Genomic DNA, 23,077 nt, shown 5'->3' with positions numbered 1-23,077 from the left:
TTGTTAACTTGCGATCACTATGATTTAAATTTGCATATACGTTTGATACCAAACTGAAAGGGAAAGTTTAACAAACATAATAAAACAGTATCTGAAGTAAAAAATAAAAAAAATAAAAAAATCATACAACCAGCAATAAAGCCTATCATGCGCCTACAAGGACACTGCTATGCGTCATATCCTAACTCATTCATTAGTTGACATAGCAACATAATGTACACTATTATTTTATATCAATGACGTTAAAGCAGTGTTTCTTAAATACTTCTCCTTTGGAAGAAGAAAACTCCCCTCCCCCCTCCCCACAATAATAGTATAATTTGGTTATACAATTGTTAAAAGTACACCTCTGCATAACATTGTATCCTTATTAAAAATGAATTAAAAAAATACCAATAAATTAAGGTACAACTCACAAAAAAGAATAACTGTATTAACATTGTTTATAGTCTGTAACAGAAATAGTTTAAAGTCCATCAATTTGCCTGAAGTACAAAAAAAAAAAAGATCCAGCCTTATGTATATACATTTTTTGACCCGACTTGAACTATTTGATACTGAAAAATAAAATGAAATAAACTCGATAAATATTAAAAAATTAAATTGCAACATTCCAGTAAGTATTGGACTCCGCCAGGGCTGCCCTTTGTCACCGATTCTGCTCATCACATTTGTGGACAACGTTTAATCAATGTTGGTTTCTGACGTTGATTTGACCATTGACATTTGATAATTTTCCAACGATATTCTACAACACAAATACAACGATGAAACAACATGCTTTTTAACGATGTTTATTCAATGTCAGGTTGTGACGTTGATTTGACCATTGAAATTTGGTAATTTCCCAAACAACAACGTGGATCCAACGTTGGACATCAACTTTGTCTCAACTTACAAATTCAACTATTTCGCAACGTTATTTCAAAGTCAGTTTTAAAGGACACAAATGTATAATCAACGTTGTATCAATGTCTTGTGCCTGCTGGGTCTTGGCTTCATCTGGCCAGGATCGTCAGCACTCATTGGATCAGTTCGCATCCGAGTGTGAAACATACAGGGGTGAGAATCAGCACCTCCAAGTCCGAGTCCATGATGGGGTGGAGTGCCATCTCTGGGTTCGGAAAATATCTTGCCCCAACTGGAGGAGTTAAAGTACTTCGAAGTCTTGTTAATGAGTGAGGGAAGAGTGGATCGTGAAATCAACATGTGGATTGGTGCGGCGTCTGCATTGATGCGGACCCTGTTTCGATCCATAGTGGGGAAGAAGGAGCTGAGCCGGAAGGCAAAGCTCTCAATTTACCAGTCGATCTACATCCCTATTCTCACCTATGGTCATGAGATTTGGTTGTGACCGAAAAGACAAGATCACGGGTACCAACGGGTTGCGGGGCTGTGTCTTAGAGATAGGGCTAAAAACTCTGTCATTCGGAAGGAGTTCCACATCAAGAGGAGCCAGATTAAATGTTTAGGGTATCTGGCCACGGGGAAGACCCAGGACACGGTGGAGAGACTGTCTCTGGAGCTTGACGTAGTACAGGGGGAGAGGGAAGTCTGGGCTTCTCTGCTTAGGCTGCTGCCCCCGCGGCCCGACCTTGTATAAGCGTAAGAAGATGGATGGATAGATGCAACATTAACTCAGGAGCACATTATAAAAGCAGTTCAGCATACAAAACAAAAATTAATCAAACATCCATCCATCCGTTTTCAATTTGTGCTAATTTTTTTTTTTTAATCAAAATTAGGAAATCAGGATTATTGGCTACAATTAGCACGTTTTGAAGTGCACAGCTTTTTGAAGCGAGATTTGAACCATGATACTGGAGAATACTGATTAAGCATGTTCCCCTGGAATCACATCGCACCCGTCCCGCCATTTCAGAAGAACTGCGTTATAGTAAGGCCTTGTATGTACTCTACTTACAGTACATTCTGAAAACGCCAGTTCAAACTCTATAGATTGCTTCCACTGTCCATTGTTGCCTGGAGTCCGGCTTAAAGTGAACCTCGAGCACCGATTCCCAGTCACTATTTTATATTATTGTGCAAATTAGTACTCATTGTTTATGTAAACGAGCCATTAAAAACATTTTAATATTCGGCCAGCAAGAAGCAGCTTTGCATAATAGCACGTCACATTTCTATAACCCTATGGCAAGCTACTCGGAAAGGGCTTCGGGTTCGAGACCCCGACACGACAGTACAACATATCATACTGGATTGTAATTGGATGAAACTATATCGTATGGCATGAATCATTTTGTCTCACACTGTAATTGAAGTGAATCATATCACAGTACAGTACAGTATAGTACATCATGCTTGTATCACAGTGGGATAGTATTGCATGGTCAGCAGTGTATGGAGGACATACCGTGATGCATCCTTACACTCTTATTATCTGACGACTGTGGTCGGCTGGAGAAACAAAATGGCAGCGCTGAAACCAGATTTAAAAAAAAAAATGATAACAATGAAGTAGAAAGAAGGGAGCCATAACGTGAGAATTGTTGCATGAAGGACACAGAGGTTTGTGTTGGTGCGATTCGGCAGCCAAATACAAGAGGAGGAGGAATGATGGCCATGGAGTTCATACTCCCATCAATGTTATGCGAGCACAGAGGCTTATTTGTGCAAATTTATGAGGAGATTGAACTGTCCCAGTAATGGAGCCGACACTGACGCCAACACTCGCATAAGAGCTTATTGACATCCAAATTGGGTCTGTTTTTTTGTTGTTGATGTTTCTGTGATGTGTTGTTCATCCAGGTGGTCTTGCATTAACAGGTACTGCAGGTTGGGGGCGGGGGTGCTAATGAATGTCACTGATAGGCACTCACTCTGCCAATTTCCTGCTTCAACAGAGCGTGTAACTGAAGTCAAGACTGACATTTTCGTGACTAGTATTGGGCCAGTTTCGGACCACGACATGGTAAGACTATCTCTCTTTTCGCCTGTGTAAATGTCACCAGTACCCCCTCTTCATGCCCACTTCATCCACATCATCTTCCTCAGCACGTGTGGACCTGACAGCCGACTGCGAGCTATAAGAGATATGTCTTCATGCTCACGATTCAGTCGGCTAACTCCTGATGTATTCATAAAACTGTCTCGTGTGAAATGTGTTTGCGAGCCCACAGTTATAATCCTGCCGCCATCATCCGCACTAATGCATGATGATCCATCGCCCACCATGCCTTGACCACAAAGTGTTTGTTGCATGTTCTATTTTCTTAGCTTATGCATGAAAACTGTGTTTAATTTTACTCAAAACTGTGAGGCTCAGTTCAGAATTCAGAAGGAGATTGTACAAAAATGACATAAGCCCTGCAGTAAAATGGCTGACTGCTGGTGGTGGGAACATGTCACAAATTCAAAAAGGGAGGATTGAAGGCTGGATTCATAATATTTCATAAAGATTACTTTTAAAAAAAACTTCCTTCCTTTTTTCTTTTTTTTCTTTTTTTAAATATGTCTGTTGTGTCTTATTTGAAGTCTGTTATTTTTTGTGCAAATGTCCACTAATTTTAATCTATATTTTAAAATAATATTCAAGTGGTATCCAAACCTAAGTTTAATAAAATGATCAGTTGTATATATTTCTAGTGCTATTAGTAATATTAACTTTGTTGTTCTACAAATTAAATTAGTTTGGACTGATTTTTGATTTATTTTTTGCTAAATCTTGGCGAGAGCTGTTGTGTTGCAAAGTGGCTCAAAAATTCAGGCAATATTTACAAAAATTAAGTATGGATTTTCTTTACATTTCCCATAGGAATTTTATATGAACAAAATATTAATTACATATAACATTTAACACTAAGAACATTGCTTGCACTGATGTTTGTACACCATTCGACCACATTTATTACAAATATGTTTTGTTGCAAAGTAGCAGAACATGTAAGGCAATATTCCAATAGATTTTCAAATTCTTCCCATAAATATATATATTTTTTTTATATAATACATTAAGAAAAATATACTATTCCTGTATAATATCTAACACTGATTACACTGGTTGTACCAATGTTTGTACAAAATTCGACTGAATACATATGAGACCTGTTTTGTTACAAAGTGTAGAAAACTTCCTGTACATTTGTCCAAAATATTTCCAGGGAAAATGTATCTGAAAAAAATGATGTATTATACATACCATATTTTTCGGAGTATAAGTCGCACCGGAGTATAAGTCGCACCTGCCGAAAATGCATGATAAAGAAGGAAAAAAACATATATAAGTCGCACTGGAGCCCGGCCAAACTTTGAAAAAAACTGCAACTTATAGTCCGAAAAATACGGTACCTAATTATGATGGCTTTACTGATTTTAATGGAATAAAAAAAAAATAATAATTAATTGATTACGTGTCAGAGCTGTGTTGTTGAGAATAGAAGACACAAATCAGGTATTATTCCAGTAGATAAAAAAAAAAAATCAATATTAGGATTATTTTTTGAATACAATAAATTAAGGAAAATATATTTACATATATACAACTGACCACTAATCACACCAGCTGTACTGACATTTGTGCAAAAGTCTACAAAATGTATTACATAGATTGTTTGCTGTAAATTGGCAGCACATTTCTATTAAGTACTACACATATTTTCATAGTAAATAAAGAAATGATGGAACCATATGTTAATATATGCAATATTTAGTATGGAATACTCTGTTTCAACTAATGTTTGTGCAAAATTCTACACAATTCATGTAAGAGCTGTTTTGTTGGAAAGTGGCAGAGCATTTCTAGCAAATTTCCAGTGATTTTCAAAAATATTGTATTTATGTATACTACTAATTATATTATTACAGTATATCCATGACAAGTATTTTAATGTCAAATTTAACTGATATATTTAAACATCTGCTACATATATATATATATATACGTTAGGTCAGGAAAAAACACAGAGGCTATTTCATCCCTACAATTCTGTTTCGCAGGTTTCCCTGCTTTTCAGGGGATTTAAATAAAAATAATACGGTATATATATATACATCATGAAGGACTCATTTTAATGGTACTACTGTTTTTCAAGAAAGAAAAATACAATTTTCTAGTAAATTTCTGAAATATTTATTTGTGGAATTTAGCTGAAAAAACATGTCAGTGCAAATGTTATCTTATACTAATTACACTATTTGTACTGATATATAAAAAAAAAAATTCCATGTCAGAGCTAATTTGTTGCAAAGCAGCAGAACATTTCCAGTGAATTTCCAAAATATTCCATTAAATTATATATATATATATATATATATATATATATATATATATATATATATATATATACATCATGTAGGACTCATTTTAATGGTATTACTGTTTTTCGAGAAAAAAAAAAACATTTCCAGTAAATTTCTGAAATATTTATTTATGGAATTTAGCTGAAAAAACATGTCAGTGCAAATGTTATCTTATACTTATTACACTATTCGTACTGATATATAAAAAAAAATAATAATTTCATGTCAGAGCTAATTTGTTGCAAAGCAGCAGAACATTTCCAGTGAATTTCCAAAATATTCCATTAAATATGTATATATATATATATATATATATATATATATCCATCCATTTTTTACCGCTTGTCCCATATAATTTAATATCAATTACGATCATCGTACTGATTTTCGCCCTGGGCAAACCATCCCTTGCCCTTTCATTTTAATGCTGTTTTGTTGCAAAGCAGCTGAAAATGCCCAGTACATTTCCAAAATATATTCAGCTGATAAATTTGATCATGTGAGTACATATATTATTTCACAAACAGTACAATTAGTTGTACTGATTACAATAAAACAAAACTAATTTCATGCCACAGCTGTTTTGTTGCAAAACAATCGATACAACATGTGTCTCTTATACAGAGATACTGTATAAGAGTAAAATGTAATCAAAGGCAACAATTCAAAATGGTAATAATATCTTCAATTTGCTGACAACCAATTAACCTCATTCAAATTCCTCTCTTCCATTCCTCTGCTCCCAGCATGTAGAAGAGTGTGTAGTCCCTTTGACGTCGTCTCTGGTAATTGCCTAGGCTGACATGTAGGCCACTTTTTTCTTTTTTCTTTTTGCTGAGGGGAACATCTGAGGAGACTTTCCTCCCATTTTCTTCTTTTCTTACCTTGGAACTTATCTCAACTCAGTAATTATCTCACTATGGCTGAGGAGATTGAGGATTTTAGGGAGGAATAAAAAAAAGAAACAAAAAAACACAACAGTGCTGTCATTTTAACAGCCGGGCAGTTATGTGGAACCATTAAATTCCTTTTTGAGTGCCTATCATTAGATGGCTTCAGAATCAAATATCTGCCCGATTTTGAGTCAGCCGCTTCCTTTTTGAGTCAATTTGCATTTGCTGAGAAAAATTAGCTCATGTTAATTTTTTCACCTTACGATGAATCCTATGACCAGAAGTTGATCTGTCATGCAATGCATGGAACAAATTACGGTTATTAAGGAAAAGGGGCATTCTTAGTGAAAATAACAAAGCAGTCAGTGTCTTATAAAGCAAGCCATGCAGAGAATCGTGCACCTCCATCTACTAACGTGAAGAGACAGCTACCAGCAGGGAAAAGTAGGCCGAGGCTGCCGTATAAAAATCAAAGTGACACGAGGAAGAAGGGCGGCGAAAACGGACATGAAGAAAATACAGTAGAAAAAGAAACAAGGTGGGTATCAAAAAGCTAAGGTTGAACCATGTGACCCTTTATCCACATTGTAGGAGTACACCATTGACGTGTTCTTCAGACAGAGCTGGAAGGACGAGAGGTTAAAGTTCAAAGGTCCCATGGCCGTGCTGCGTCTCAACAACTTGATGGCCAGCAAGATCTGGACACCTGATACTTTCTTCCATAACGGCAAGAAGTCAGTCGCCCACAACATGACCATGCCCAACAAACTACTGCGGATCACAGAGGAAGGCACGCTGCTCTACACCATGAGGTACTTCACCATATATGGAGTTTGTGTTTATTCCATTTACTGGTCAATACCGGGGATGAAGCATTCAAATGTGATAAAAACATTCCTTAAAGAAATTAAATAAAAATAATCCAGAGAGTGATCCGAATCTCCTCTAAAATCTATTCACTTGTTCCTTATCCCGTTTCCGGGAAGTTTCATCGATACCTGCCAGCACATTTTTGAGCTGTCTATAGCAGAATGAAATAAACGGAGTGAACTCTTTTATCAGTCATCCACTGTCTTTGTCTCTGTGGGTGGAGGTGGTATGGCGAGCATACACACTAACAAATTGAACCTTGTAACGTCAATGTGCGCTAATGTAGTACAAAGTCTACTCTATTTTATTTTTTATTTTGTATCCCATTTCTGACAATTCCTAAAAGTTTAACCTGGAAAAGGAAATGCTGCCTGGTTAATATCTTTATTGATTGCTACAATATTATGATAGGAAATAGGACTAGTACTACACTGTAATACAGGGGTCGCCAACCCATTGATCACGATCGATTAGTCTATCTTTGAGACCCGACCGGTTGAACGTGGAAATATTATTAAAAAAAATAAATAATATGACATCACTTGTAGAGTGATCAGCAGACCCCAGCGACACCCCCAAGTGCGGCTACACACACCCGCTCGTCTCGCAAACGCGCATGGCATGACGTGCACACAAATCATCGAGCTGCAACAATAAATTAAGGGTGACTGTTGAAACGTATCAGACATTTTCTAGAATCCAACATCAAACAACTCTTTCCTCAAACACGATTCCATGACCATCATCGCTCACCTGCGACGGGAAGCTAACAAGGCAAATACTAGAGTCCGTGAACATTGTTCCGAAGTACGGATTCATTGTTGATTTATTGTGCATACAAAAGTAAACAATGACCTGTGTAAATGCAGTAAAATATAATAAAACAAGCTAGAGAAGGACTTCCCCGTTTATCCCCTCTTCATTATACAGGAGAAAACCCGCCAGGTGAACAGCTGATTTTAATACTTTTGCCGCTGATGTAAGCTGACTTGTGTACCACATGTGACCATAGGATGAACAAATGTACTATTGTATTAGGAATGGTGTGACCATAAACATTAATGGTGACTGTTTCCTCAACCACTAGTCCATGACCATCATCGCTCACCTGCGACGGGAAGCTAACAAGGCAAATACTAGAGTCCGTGAACATTGTTCCGAAGTAGGGATTCATTGTTGATTTATTGTGCATACAAAAGTAAACAATGACGTGTGTAAATGCAGTAAAATATAATAAAACAAGCTAGAGAAGGACTTCCCCGTTTATCCCCTCTTCATTATACAGGAGAAAACCCGCCAGGTGAACAGCTGATTTTAATACTTTTGCCGCTGATGTAAGCTGACTTGTGTACCACATGTGACCATAGGATGAACAAATGTACTATTGTATTAGGAATGGTGTGACCATAAACATTAATGGTGACTGTTTCCTCAACCACTAGTCCATGACCATCATCGCTCACCTGCGACGGGAAGCTAACAAGGCAAATACTAGAGTCCGTGAACATTGTTCCGAAGTAGGGATTCATTGTTGATTTATTGTGCATACAAAAGTAAACAATGACGTGTGTAAATGCAGTAAAATATAATAAAACAAGCTAGAGAAGGACTTCCCCGTTTATCCCCTCTTCATTATACAGGAGAAAACCCGCCAGGTGAACAGCTGATTTTAATACTTTTGCCGCTGATGTAAGCTGACTTGTGTACCACATGTGACCATAGGATGAACAAATGTACTATTGTATTAGGAATGGTGTGACCATAAACATTAATGGTGACTGTTTCCTCAACCACGAGTCCATGACCATCATCGCTCACCTGCAACGGGAAGCTAACAAGCCAAATACTAGAGTCCGTGAACATTGTTCCAAAGTACAGATTTATTGTGCATACAAAAGTAAACAATGACATGTGCAAATGCAGTAATGTATAATAAAACAAGCCAAAAAAGGACTTCCCCGTTTATCTCCTCTTTATCACACAGAAGAACCCAGAAGAACAGCTGATTTTAATACTTTCGCCGCTGACATAAGCTGACTCGTGTCCCACATGTGACCATAGGATGAACAAATGTACTATTGTATTAGTAATAGTGTGACCATAAACAGTTAGCTTATACATTTGGGGTGCCCAAAGTGTGGCACAGGGGACAATCTGTGCCCTGTGACTCCACTGTCATTGGCCCTAGGCACATTACAAAATAAAAAAACACCAGCAAAAATTGGGAAAACAGGAAGAAGCACAATGGGAAAAAACAAAATGTTGACATTGGCCAATAATAACAGCACAAAGCTTTATCTTTAAAAAACAACAACAACAACAAATAGATTATATATACACATATATATATATATATATATATATATATATATGTGTATGTATAGGGAAGGTATTCATATGGCCCCATTCCTGGGTGGGGGCGTTAATCATTCTGCAATGCAGTCTGCAGAAAATTATGGAAAGCACGACTCCATATAGCAAATTATGCTGTGGTCAAAGTTGGAATTGCTACAAAACACATTTTAAGACATTCAACACTTTTCCTGTCTGGCGGCTAAAGTTGTTCGTGTACACCCCCAATTCGTCACGCTTCTTGCGTCAGGTAAACAGCGACAAATGGGGTTGTATAAATCCCCTTCCAACTGTAATTTAACACTTCATTTAACTAAAAATATGGAGAAAATATTTGATATAGTGAAACCGTAATATTTGAAGTGCGACGTGGCGAGGGACGACTTTACAATTGAACTGTTGCCAGTAATTCAAATAAAACACAACTACCTCGCCTCTTTATATTTGTCAAAGTAGCTCCAGTAGTCATGGAAGTTGGAGACCCCTGATGTATAAAATAATTCAACTCTGACGTTATTTGTAACCGTGGTTGGAGTTCACACAGCAAATGTCAGGAGTCGATGAAATCAGCCAAGCTTACATAGCTACGCAAGTCCGCGGTGTGCTGTGCGGGGATTGTAAGACATTTATTTCTCGTGTTCAGTGGCCGGGGGAGGGGTAGCTCGTGTCGCTGTCACAGATGAGCGAGATGAGTGGACGGATGGAAGATTAGTGTGCCACGGGTGGCCTGACTTGCTGTTTTTCCAACAAGCTGTCGGAAAATAGAGGCCCGCAGATCAGGCAAACCTTTCCGTGCTTACGAGCAGGAAGAGGACGCGGTTTGACAGTGTTTAGCTCTGATAGGCCGGAAACAGCACATGTTCTCCTTTTCAGCGACGTTATTGTTTTTTTTAAAAATGATGTCTTTGTGTCTTTTTGTGATGACTGTAGGCTGACTGTGAGAGCAGAATGTCCCATGCACCTTGAAGACTTCCCCATGGATGCTCATGCCTGCCCACTCAAGTTTGGCAGCTGTAAGTTCTCTCCAGAGACACACAAGCCTGGTCTTAGCACAATTTAATAGCTTTTGAACTGCATTTTTATGCTAAAAAGAGTCGATGTGTGACATGTTTGAGGTTTAAACTTTGCATCGTCAGATAAACGAATGACACATTTGTGCAGAACTACAACTTAAGGTGAATACGTTATATTATTCTATTTAGTATGACGATGTTACAATTTACCACTACAAAAGCAGTTTCTATAATATTTTGTGAACAGGCCAAACAAGATGCCCTTAAAGTCTGCCGAGAGTCCAATTTGAGGTTTAGACGCAGCACTAATTAAGATTCGATAGACAAAATCAACACAAGAGGGCTGAGGGAGTGAGTCTTGGGTGCAGAACCGCACAATCCCGTCCTGGAATTGCAAATACCAATACTCAAAGTTGTAACCCGGACTCTGTTACGGCTCTGACATTTCTAGAAAGTTCTAAGAGCATATAATCGATCGCAACTGACTGTTCAGTTTGTCATACAAGATGCTTTGCTTCATTATTTTATGCTCAGATCTGACCAATCTAAGTGGTTAGACTAGATCTGACCAATCTAAATGAAATCCGTTCAAAAAATAATGAAGCCTGCTCGGATCAGAGGTGAAACGTCTTCTAGGACAAACTGAAGAGTCAAGTTGAAATCAATCGAATGCCTTGAGTACACAATGACCTGGATGAATGAGAACAACCTTGGACATACCTCTGAATTCGGTTACTAGGTTGACTTTGTCTATCCATTCTGTGTCTGTGTTGTTTACACGGAACAGCGACGGAAGAAAATGTCGCGGCCATGATCGGCAGTATGAAAGGAGTCCTCACACACAGAGCCTGCAAAATCGTCACTTCAGAGCCTTGGGAGAAATTATAGCCTTTTATCGTCTGTGCCTTTTTACACAGAAGACAAAGAAGGTTAAAATGTCCGTCTTTTTACATAGCAATCCCGCAATCAGATCATTACAAAACATGCAAGCTTCAACTGTGACTTACACTTGGCAGACACTGGCAATCGATTTCATCTTACCCCTGCTACGGCGTCAGAGGCGGTCCTGGCTAGATTTACGCCCTGGGCGAACCATCTCTTGCCCTATTCCGCCACCACCAACACCACAATATACTATATTGTATTGTATTATTTTATTATATAATCTTGAATACAAAAAGGTAGCAAGAACAGCAAAAAAAAAACAAGATAAAGAAATGTGATATAAATGAAACACAGTTTTTAAATCCTTCATCACAGGATCTAATAACCGTGCTTGAGAAATCCATGAAGAAAGTTAAAGGGGAACATTATCACCAGACCTATGTAAGCGTCAATATATACCTTGATGTTGCAGAAAAAAGACCATATATTTTTTTAACCGATTTCCGAACTCTAAATGGGTGAATTTTGGCAAATTAAACGCCTTTCTATTATTCGCTCTCGGAGCGATGACCTCACAACGTGACGTCACATCGGGAAGCAATCCGCCATTTTCTCAAACACATTACAAACACCGAATCAAATCAGCTCTGTTATTTTCCGTTTTTTCGACTGTTTTCCGTACCATGGAGACATCATGCCTCGTCGGTGTGTTGTCGGAGGGTGTAACAACACGAACAGGGACGGATTCAAGTTGCACCAGTGGCCCAAAGATGCGGAAGTGGCAAGAAATTGGACGAAATGTGTTCAAAATACGAGGGTGTGGGGAAAGCCGACGAAAATGGTCAGTCGTTTGTTCCGCACACTTTACCGACGAAAGCTATGCTACGACAGAGATGGCAAGAATGTGTGGATATCCTGCGACACTCAAAGCAGATGCATTTCCAACGATAAAGTCAAAGAAATCTGCCGCCAGACCCCCATTGAATCTGCCGGAGTGTGTGAGCTATTCAGGGACAAAGGACCTCGGTAGCACGGCAAGCAATGGCGGCAGTTTGTTCCCGCAGACAAGCGAGCTAAACCCCCTGGATGTCTTAGCTCACACCGCTTCTACCGTCCCTTATGCCACCGAAGATGATCAAGAGAAGAATATTGACCCTAGCTTCCCTGGCCTGCTGACATCAACTCCAAAACTGGACAGATCATCTTTCAGGAAAAGAGAGCGGATGAGGGTATGTCTACAGAATATATTAATTGATGAAAACATTATTCAATACTAGTGGTTTTACGTAAATTATTATACATAAACTGTGTTTACCAATAATTTAGCTTAAAAACATTACAACACTTAAAAACAAACACATACCAATCGTTGGTTAGAAGGCGATCGCCGAATTCGTCCTCGCTTTCTCCCGTGTCGCTGGCTGTCGTGTCGTTTTCGTCGGTTTCGCTTGCATACGATTCAAACTGATATGGCTCAATAGCTTCAGTTTCTTCTTCAATTTCGCTTAAGCCGCTGAAATCCGAGTCTGAATCCGAGCTAATGTCGCTATACCTTGCTGTTCTATCCGCCTTGTTTGTTTGTATTGGCATCACTATGTGACGTCACAGGAAAATGGACGGGTGTATATAACGATGGTTAAAATCAGGCACTTTGAAGCTTTTTTTAGGGATATTGCATGATGGGTAAAATTTTGAAAAAAACTTCGAAAAATAAAATAAGCCACTGGGAACTGATTTTTAATGGTTTTAACCCTTCTGAAATTGTGATAATGTCCCCCTTTAACAAAAAAAACAAAAACTCTTTGGAGCATAAAAAACATTCCTGCAGTAAACAATTTCTAATTTTGCTCACGAGTTTTGCATCATCCTAATAACCTCTGAAAAGTTCCAGTTATGATAGCACACCAGTTTTGTACATAGAGAAACAGCGGATAATTAACAAAATATGAATTTAGTGCTCAGGCTGTAGCAAATTTTTCAACCCGTGTTTTCCACCCTGTTCACAACTGGCATTAACATTAACAACAGGTGTGAAGTGCAATCTTGAACTTGGCTTTTACTGCCTTCTTTGATGGGAAATCATCAGTTGGATCGCCATACCAAATCTGTTGTGCAACTGTACGATTGATGTTGTTTGATTATGGCAAGTCCAGAGAGAAGCTCCTGTGACATCGAGGATCTCAAGTACGTTTTAATAAGCTTCACTGTTGGTCATGTTAGTTGATGACTGCATATTGCTTTTTTAATTTCATTTTTCACATAGGTCTATATTTAATTTAGGGATGAAATACAATGTATTTGGAAGCAGTTTGTGTTCTTTGGCCTCACTGGCCTGGGATCAGATTATGCACACCCCCCTCCATCTTGCCAAGTTGCCTCTTGAAATTCCAGATTTGCCAATTCGGCAACTTTTTTTTTTTTGTAAACAGCTACTAGCAACAAATATAGCAATTTTTATTTGTGTTATTGCAGGCTTTTTTGTCTTTTGGAGACTTTGAGCTGAAAGCACAAAGCAGGGTGCTGCCATGAGCCCCTCCCCTGTTCCAAAGCACTCAAAGACCCTCACAGGACGGGAATTGATGCGTTTCGCGCATGCACAAATCATTTGCAGTCCGGACTTTTATGGGGCGTTCTATTTGTACTGGGAACTCTAAATAAAAAGGATAATAAAAAATACAAATGTCGCCCACATTGCCTATAGCAAAAATTGGTCTCTCTATGGGGTCCTGCTATTCCATTTCACACAGCCACTATAATACCCGTTAATACAACCAAAATTGGTAGACTTTAAATCGCCGACTTTAAAATACTGTATTAATGTTGTACTCACAGAAGAGTGAGAGTGCAGGAGGCTTAAAGGGGTCTTATGACCAGGGGCACCGCTAGGGATTTTGGGCCCCATGAAAAGTATCTTTACAGGGCCCCCAACACAGTGTCATTATTTTTTCTGTACTATAATTTCATCATCATTAGGGGCCTCTCTGGGCCCCCCTCTATCATGGGCCCCTAGAATCCGTCTCCTTTACCCCCCCTTTTCGGCGCCCCTGCTTATGACCCTACCTTTAAAACACTTCGTTGTGGTCTACATCAGTGGTCCCCAATCTTTTTGTAAATCTTGAAAATTTGTCCCACAGACCGGGGGGTATGTCATGGTATTTTTTTAAATTATTTTTTTGTCACAAAAAAATACAATCATGCGTGCTTACGGACTGTATCCCTGCAGACTGTATTGATCTGTATTGATATATAATGTAGGAACCAGAAATATTAATAACAACAGGTTTTTTGGGTTGGTGCACTAATTGTAAGTGTATCTAGTGTTTTTTATGTTGATTTAATTTTAAAAAAAAATAAATAAAAATAATTTGTATTTTTTTTTTTTTTTTTTTTTTTTTTTCTTGTGCGGCCCGGTACCAATCGATCCACGGACCGGTTCTTTGGTCAAAATGGGCGATCTTATTTACATTCCTCCACTTCGACTGCGTCTTCTCCCCGTCATCTTTGTTATTTTGTTTTTTTCATAGGGAGTTTACCGACGGATACAAGTTAGAACTTTATGCTATTTAGTATTATAAAAGGCAACAGTGGAGGCTGCATGTGCATGTACGAGCCAGTCTGCCCCACAACAAGAGGATAGAGAAATATCAGGAGCTTTTGGACTACAGCATCAGAATACAATGGCGGATACGTGCAAGGCACTTTGGGTAAATTTCTAATATATACGATTATGTCCGCTGGCGTCACCGATGGGAAAAACGTCATAAATTGTGCACATTCCAAACAGCTCGTTTCACGGAATTATGGAGGAGGGCAAGACTGTTTTAAAAATATCTCCGCAATGACTTGTTTGATTAAAAAATTTCGGGATTTACGCAGATCCTAAATATACAAAAACAGGTAGCAATAGGTAAGAAATGTTGGTTTTGTATAATATGTCCCCTTTAAGACACTTCTGCACTTGCATGTGCTCTTTTCACAACGCTCAAAAGACTGATATGTGAACTTTTACACAGCAACACGGCATCCAATAATTAGATTAGGGCGACAAGTAACGGCTATTTTGATCGTTGACTAATCATCGACTATCTTAACAATTAATCGACTAATTCAGTGGCTCGAATTTAACCTATCACTTTTAAATTCATCTGAGATATTTTTAGGCATGTGCTAATTATCAATTAAGACAATAAATATGACTTCTTCATTCAGAAATATTTATTTATGAAATGTGCTGCTCGTTAGGCTGCTACTAAAATAAAAATACCTACTAGATGACTTAAATGCAAGGACAAGAAAGGTGCTGATAAAAATAAAGAATAGTATTGTAACGTAAATGAATGACAGCCAAACAAACAAGACAACATCAAAACTATCTAGCTTTCTCAGAAAGAGAAGTGCAATTTGTGATGATGATGTGTTTAGAAAGCTGCATGCAGGTATATAAACAAAGTTTAGCTTACAGACTTTGGCTGAAATTATAGTTTAAGATATTTTTTCATACGACTGCGTCTTTTTTGTTTGTGCACCACCGACGTACTAACATGGGGCGGTATAGCTCGGTTGGTAGAGCGGCCGTGCCAGCAACTTGAGGGTTCCAGGTTCGATCCCCGCTTCCGCCATCCTAGTTGCTGCCGTTGTGTCCTTGGGCAAGACACTTTACCCACCTGCTCCCAGTTCCCCCCACACTGGTTTAAATGTAACTTGGATATTGGGTTTCACTATGTAAAGTGCTTTGGGTCACTAGAGAAAAGTGCCATATAAATATAATTCACTTCACTTCACATGAAATGCAAGGTCCGCTTTGTAAACTGCGTGAGTTATTTGAGTCTTTGACGCATTTAAAGTGGAATGCTCCCATACTTTCGATGTGTTCACTCGCCGTGTTGTTGCATTTTTGTTTTCCTGTAGTTGCCGGTCAGCGATTGTACTGACTCTTCCCTTTTGGGAAAACACAAGAGATGACCCTCGAGCTATACCTGCAGAGAACTGAACTACACTTTTAAAATACCATGACCTAAAGCATGGGTGTCAAACTCTGGCCCCTGGGCCAAATTTGGCCCCCCGTGTAACTTCACTTGGCCCTTGAGGTGATATCAAATTAACACTAGAGCTGGCCCGCCGATTATATTCAGCGGCGGTGCCGCGGTAACACCGCATTCACCGCTAATTGTCATACTTGCCAACCCTCCCAGGAGACTCTCAATTTTCAGTGCCCCTCCCAAAAATCATCACGTCCGCTTTTCACGCAGTCCAACGAATGCCGGCCCAGTCACATAATATGTGCGACTTCAGTCACACGTATTATGTGATGGGGCCGGCACGTTGTTGGAATGGATGAAAAGCAGACGTGACGACAGCTCGTGGAGGACGATAAACGCAGTGCCTTTAAAGCACGCCCCCAAGACTGTGGACTACGAGGTATGATGACTGATGAACAACTTTGTTCGATAATGAAGGTTGCCTCAGCTCAAAGCCTGAGCCCCGACATTAATGAACTAGCATCCAAGAAAAGATGGCAGGTATCTGGCTTGGGCACATCAGATTAGATCAGTGTGTTGCAAACTGAGCAGTTTAAAGTCCTGAATGGTTGGTTTATTCATTGTTATTTTATTTTCTAATTTAATAGCCTGTAGAAAAAGTTCATGTTGATATTTATCTCAGAAGGCTGCAAATAGAAAAGAGGCATTACATTTTTATTTAAATTGTATTTGATATGCCATTGATATTTTTTAATTATTATTATTATGTTTTGAAACTCGATTTTGCATGTCACTATAAAGTTATATAAGCCTTGCTTGGTCAATATTCAATGCAAAACTTGTTTGGGTCCCTATCAAAAAGGTTAATTTGTTCAACCTTGGCCCGCGGCTTTGTTCAGTTTTAAATTTTGGCCCACTCTGTATTTGAGTTTGACACCCCTGACCTAGAGGGACTGGGACTCAACACAAATGTTAGCTGAGATAGGCTCCAGCTGGTGACCAAAGAAAGAAAAAATGGATGAGTCGCTGACATTTCATGACGTCATACACACACACACACACACTTTATCCAACCGGAAGCATGACGGATAAGGCATGACAACATGGTAACAGATGTTCTCCCGGAGGAACTGTCCGCTAAGACCACCTCCGGCCTCCTTCGACCCTGCCAGGCCATGCGAGTCCCCGCCAGACCCTGGCAGGCAAGGGACCGGCGGACCTGCATTTATCTTAGGCAGTGAGCATTGACAAATTTCCAGAGCGCCACACCAGCTGCTCACCCCTGACAGCTATATAGGCCGCACACCTTGCATCAACTAGCGTTGGAACGATGGAGCTACGAGACAAGGGTAGCAAATGAGAGCCAAGTGGAGCAATACCGGTATTGCCATTTGTTAGACAGCTGCGCAGCACAAGCCGGGCCACCCGTCCTCAGCCGACACTCGAACACCGCAACCATCTCCTCTTTAAATTGAATTCACTCCCTAAATATTTCAGTGTTTAGCTCTCTGCCTTCTGCTGCAGTCTGCAACAGAGAGTCGTCCTTTCCCCAGCAGTGGTCGAGCCACACTGCAGTCTTGACAGGTTGGCTGGCCACAGGCGAGAAAACACTGACTTGGCTCATTTAAGGTCACGTCGTCCTGTTGGGATGGTGGTGTGTGTTTGTGTTCCTTGTGAAGTTGGAAGATGACACGATGTGACACGACATCATGTAATAAATTTAGACCCATTTTGAGAGGAACAACATGACATGGACATGGAGCTTTCCAGCTCAATTCTTCTGAGGGACATACTTTCAGAAGAATGAAGCTGTTGGAACATCTCAAGAATGATCAGTTGAAACAGGATGCTCCTGAGCTCATTTTTGAGCTCCATGGAAAAGGTTGTGAACGCTTATGTGATTTCTCAGTTTTTTTTATATTTAAGAAATTTGAAAAAAAATACCTAAAAAGGCTTTTCCTCATTGTCATGATAGGGTTTTGTATAGGGATGTCCGATAATGGCTTTTTGCCGATATCGATATTCCGATATTGTCCAACTCTTTAATTACCGATACCGATATCAACCGATATATGCAGTAGTGGAATTAACACATTATTATGCCTAATTTGGACAACCAGGTATGGTGAAGATAAGGTACTTTTTAAAAATGTTTATAAAATAAGATAAATAAATTAAAAACATTTTCTTGAATAAAAAAGAAAGTAAAACAAAATAAAAACAGTTACATAGAAACTAGTAATTAATGAAAATGAGTAAAATTAACTGTTAAAGGTTAGTACTATTAGTGGACCAGCAGCACGCACAATCATGTGTGCTTACGGACTGTATCCCTTGCAGACTGTATTGATATATATTGATATATAATGTAGGAACCAGAATATTAATAACAGAAAGAAAACAACCCTTTTGTGTGAATGAGTGTGAATGTGTGTAAATGGGGAGGGAGGTTTTTTGGGTAGGTGCACTAATTGTAAGTGTATCTTGTGTTTTTTATGTTGATTTAATAATAAAAAAATAAAATTAAAAATTAAAATAAAAACGATACCGATAAAAAAAAAACGATACCGATAATATCCGATATTACATTTTAACGCATTTATCGGCCGATAATATCGGCAGGCCGATATTATCAAACATCTCTTGTTTTGTATGTAGAATGTTGAGGACAAAAATGAATTCATTCCATTTTGGAATTAGGTTGCAACATAATAAAGTGTGGAAAAAGTGAATACTTTCCAGATGCGTGGTACCGTATTTTTCGGACTATAAGTCGCAGTTTTTTTCAGTTTGGCCGGGCTCCAGTGCGACTTATATATGTTTTTTTCCTTCTTTATTATGCATTTTCGACAGGTGCGACTTATACTCCGGTGCGACTTATACTCCGAAAAATACGGTATATACACATGTTTATAGGTGCTTGGATTTATTCACAACTTTAACCAAAGGCTGCGCCTGTAACACATCACACAAAAGCCTACCAGAAAAGTAATTCAACGCTTTTTTCCTCCTCTTCCTCCTGCGCATTAAAACTCCTGAAGTCGTCTTCTTTGGTATCGCAGTTGAACAGACTTAGAATAATTGGCGGCATGAAACTCGTAAAGTTAAAGTTAAAGTTAAAGTACCACTGATAGTCACACACACACTAAGTGTGGTGAAATTACTCTCTGCATTCGGCCCCTCCCCTTGTTCCACCACCTGGGAGGTGAGGGGAGCAGTGAGTAGCAGCGGTAGCCGCGCTCGGGAATCATTTTGGTGATTTAACGCCCAATTCCAACCCTCGATGCTGAGTGCCAAGCAGGGAGGCAGTGGGTCCCATTTTTATAGTCTTTGGTATGACTCGGCCGGGGTTTGAACTCACGACCTACCGATCTCGGGGCGGACACTCTAACCACAAGGAAACTGAGCAGGCTGGACAAATTTTAACCTGGACAAAAAATAATTTCAAAGCGTGGGAAGAAAAGGCTTGTAGTCTGGAAATGACGGTAGTCAGTAAATCATGGATTAAACCCGAATTGTTGCAGTCCATGCAGTCCAGACCAGCCTCGAACCAGCGACCACAAATCTACACTCTTTGAGACTTTGGTCAAACAGTGCTAGCCAATGAGCGAAAAGCCACCGTCTGTCAACTCACTGTCTAGCGCAGCTCTTAAGGTATTGAGAAGGGAGGTTTACGCAACGTACTCTAACACAACCAGAAGCAAAATGTTTCCGCGAGTCAAAGATCATCGATATCATTGGTTCTGATAGGGCCATGAGGTGGCGACTTGTCCAGGGTGTACCCAGCCTTCCGCCCGATTGTAGCTGAGATAGGCTCCAGCGCCCCCCGTGACCCCAAAGGGAATAAGCGGTAGAAAATGGATGGATGGATGATTGACTTCAGGACAAACGACAACACTAATTGGTCCTTATTACACACAGATTGAAATATGTCAAGAATGTATTTGTTAACAATTTCACTCAATAGTTTACCTTTAATAAATACAGTATCAATAATATAAACTACTGATTCTCACTATAATCAAAACAAAAAAACTTCCTGATCCTCTAATTGGTCTCTTTGTCTTATTTGAACTCCTAAAGTCAATACACTTTGCACCTTATTGAGAAGCGGGAGTACGAACGACTCGTTTTGATTGACTTGCAAATCAAATCGGTCCTCATCATTTACTTGAAAGAGCCGTTGGAAAGACTCGACTCGTTCGCCGACGTCACACACCTACCCACAATTACAGCTTAATATGACATGAGATCACAGAATAATTCAGTTTTCCCGTCCCTTGGTAGATGCTTACACTCGAGCAGAGGTGGTGTACGTGTGGACCAGAGGGGCCAAACAGTCCGTGGTGGTGGCGGATGACGGTTCCAGGTTGAACCAGTATGATCTGATGGGGCAAAGCGTGGACTCAGGTGTGGTGCAGTCCAGCACAGGTAAGCTCGCTTTGATTTTTTTTTCTTTTTAACCAATTGTTAACTAATTTAAACAAGATTTTTCTCAAATTATTGGGGATTTTTAAAATGTTTAATATATGTCAGAATCCATAACAGAACTTTAGTTTTAACAGTCAACTCAACCATTTGGAATTTTTTCAAATTTTCAGGGATTTTCAAGATTCACTCAAGCAGCAATTTGAATGTTTAAAATATATATTGTTTATTTGTTGTTTAACGGATGCTAGCTGGTGCAGGTGTGCAAGGGTACATTGGTAAAGAGTGAACCGACAGCTCATGCTTTTAGCTCGTTTTTTTTTACTCTCAGAGGACCCATGTTGGAGCCTAGGACTCGGCAGGGCCCCGGATGATAGTCTGATGCATGCCAGCTGGTTTTGCTGTGCGAGACTACATTGGCAAACCCCATTCCCTGACGCCTCAGGAGCCACGCCGGACAATGAGCTGACAGCTTAGACTCTTAGCTCACTGGCTCGAGTTCGATCGGGGGCTGAATGCAATTTAGAACCCTTTCACTTGAAACAATATCTTCTTCCAGTTTATTTCTTAATTATTTTTTTTTTGTCCAATTGCTGCATGACAGTACAGAGATGTTTCCATGTCTCCTTCTGACGTTCTCACACCTTTTCCACAGGAGAGTACGTGGTGATGACCACCCACTTCCACCTGAAGAGGAAAATTGGCTACTTTGTGATCCAGACGTATCTGCCCTGCATCATGACGGTCATCCTCTCCCAGGTGTCCTTCTGGCTCAACAGGGAGTCTGTCCCTGCCAGGACTGTCTTTGGTGAGTGGTCTTCATTCCAACTCTATAAGGTTGTTTTTTTTTACTTCATGGTGTCTCTTCTGGTTGCCTGGCAACTCGCGTCTATCGGTCTTCCTCATCTGACTCTCGGCACTGAAGTTAATAAGCATATCCCCGGCCTATTTCACGTGCCCTCCAACCATTTCTTCGAGCATATACGACATTTTTTTAAAAACTCGGCTTATCTTTTAAAGCGCATATCCAATGCACAATACATTGAAGATATGACAATGGCATTCTATTCTATCGGATTCTTTTCTGCGGCAATGAGAGGCTGTGATCAGTCATGGCTGCAGTGAAATTCCATGCAAAAATCGTCACGCGGTTTGGGATGTTTAAGCTTTAAATTGTGTGTATGTGTCACACTGGGGGTCTTACATAACGTAGCAGTGGCCAAAAGAGAAGCTCTTGCTTGCTACTCTCCAGCATGCTCTGTAGCATGCACAGCAGCAGGCGGAATGTCCTTGAGTTACCTCACACAACACTCCTTCTCTCTCTCTCTCTCTCTCTCTTTTTCACCCCCCCTCCCCTCCCACGGATGTCAGTGTTTCCCTTGGCCCACTTTATCTTAAAAACAAGCAGCAGCTTTTCCAACTTCTAAGCTGTTTTTGTTCCCCCCCTCCTGATTCTAGCGAACCTGCTTGTGTTTCCGTGTGACAGCTAAGCTACCTGTCGTCGTGTGTTGACAACGATGGCCTAGATTAGCGTCATTTGGTTTGTCTTTGTGCCGATTAAGGCTGGATTTACACTACGTGGCTCACAATCAGGATTTCTTGGCTCAGTTTGGATCATTCATTCTGCCAGTTACAATCGAACCTCCATTTAGGAACCCCTTATTGTAGGAACTTTTCGATTTACAAAGAGCAGACCGAATAAAAAATATGCTTTGGTGTACGAGCCCTGTCTCAGAGTATGGACATTGCATCCACCCATTTCGTGCCAGGCAGCACATTCATTTTTGGCGGGCTGATCAAACGCCGGTGCTCATTCAGTTGGCACAGCAGTGCTGCTGTTATACAGATTGTATTTTCTACAGTGTTTGCTTGTTAAGTGTTATCATTTTTACAGCATTTTTATAGTTTTGCTAACTAAATACGAGTCCAAAGAAAGCAATGGACAAACAATAGTGCCTTTTTTACCCCTCCCTCCACATCAAAAAGATTACATGACAATATAAAGTGGATTATATTTTTCATTGCTAAGCATTGTGGTGGCCTGGCTGTTAAAGTTGAAGATGTATGTTGTTTCAAACTGTGAGTGCACCACAAGGCTAGTGACAGTATGTGTGCATGTGGACAGGGCGGCTACTAATGAGGAAAGTTCAGGTAGTTGTTGTTGTTGTTCAAAGTTGATCCATAATTTTATGGTTATGTTTGTATGATATACAGCAAGGGTGCTCACACTTTTTCTGCAGGTGAGCTACTTTTCAATTGATCAAGTAGTGGGGATCTACCTCATTCATATATATAATTTATATTTACTTATTTATGAAATATATGTTTTTGTTAACAAGGTAAAGGTGTTTAATGATAATGCAAGCATGTTTAACACATATAGTTAATATTGTTAATA

The 23,077-nt window shown here is 39.6% G+C and overlaps 1 protein-coding gene across 2 annotated transcripts in view; it reads left to right on the top strand.

Annotated features, from left to right (window-relative positions):
* The window catches only part of gabra1 (gamma-aminobutyric acid type A receptor subunit alpha1), a 78,954-nt gene that overhangs the window by 18,971 nt on the left and 36,906 nt on the right, over window positions 1-23,077 (top strand). For both annotated transcript variants that reach the window (XM_061962527.2, XM_061962528.2), the window contains exons 4-8: window positions 2,865-2,932; window positions 6,744-6,964; window positions 10,305-10,387; window positions 20,539-20,682; window positions 21,335-21,487. In XM_061962527.2, coding sequence (XP_061818511.1) covers window positions 2,865-2,932; window positions 6,744-6,964; window positions 10,305-10,387; window positions 20,539-20,682; window positions 21,335-21,487 — 669 coding nt within the window. The remainder of the gene's footprint in view (window positions 1-2,864; window positions 2,933-6,743; window positions 6,965-10,304; window positions 10,388-20,538; window positions 20,683-21,334; window positions 21,488-23,077) is intronic.

The sequence above is a fragment of the Nerophis lumbriciformis genome, linkage group LG09, assembly GCF_033978685.3.
Source record: "Nerophis lumbriciformis linkage group LG09, RoL_Nlum_v2.1, whole genome shotgun sequence".
In the NCBI taxonomy this organism is placed as follows: Eukaryota; Metazoa; Chordata; class Actinopteri; order Syngnathiformes; family Syngnathidae; genus Nerophis; species Nerophis lumbriciformis.
The sequence above is the reverse complement of the archived record's forward strand: the minus strand, read 5'-3'. Positions and strand labels throughout refer to the sequence as shown.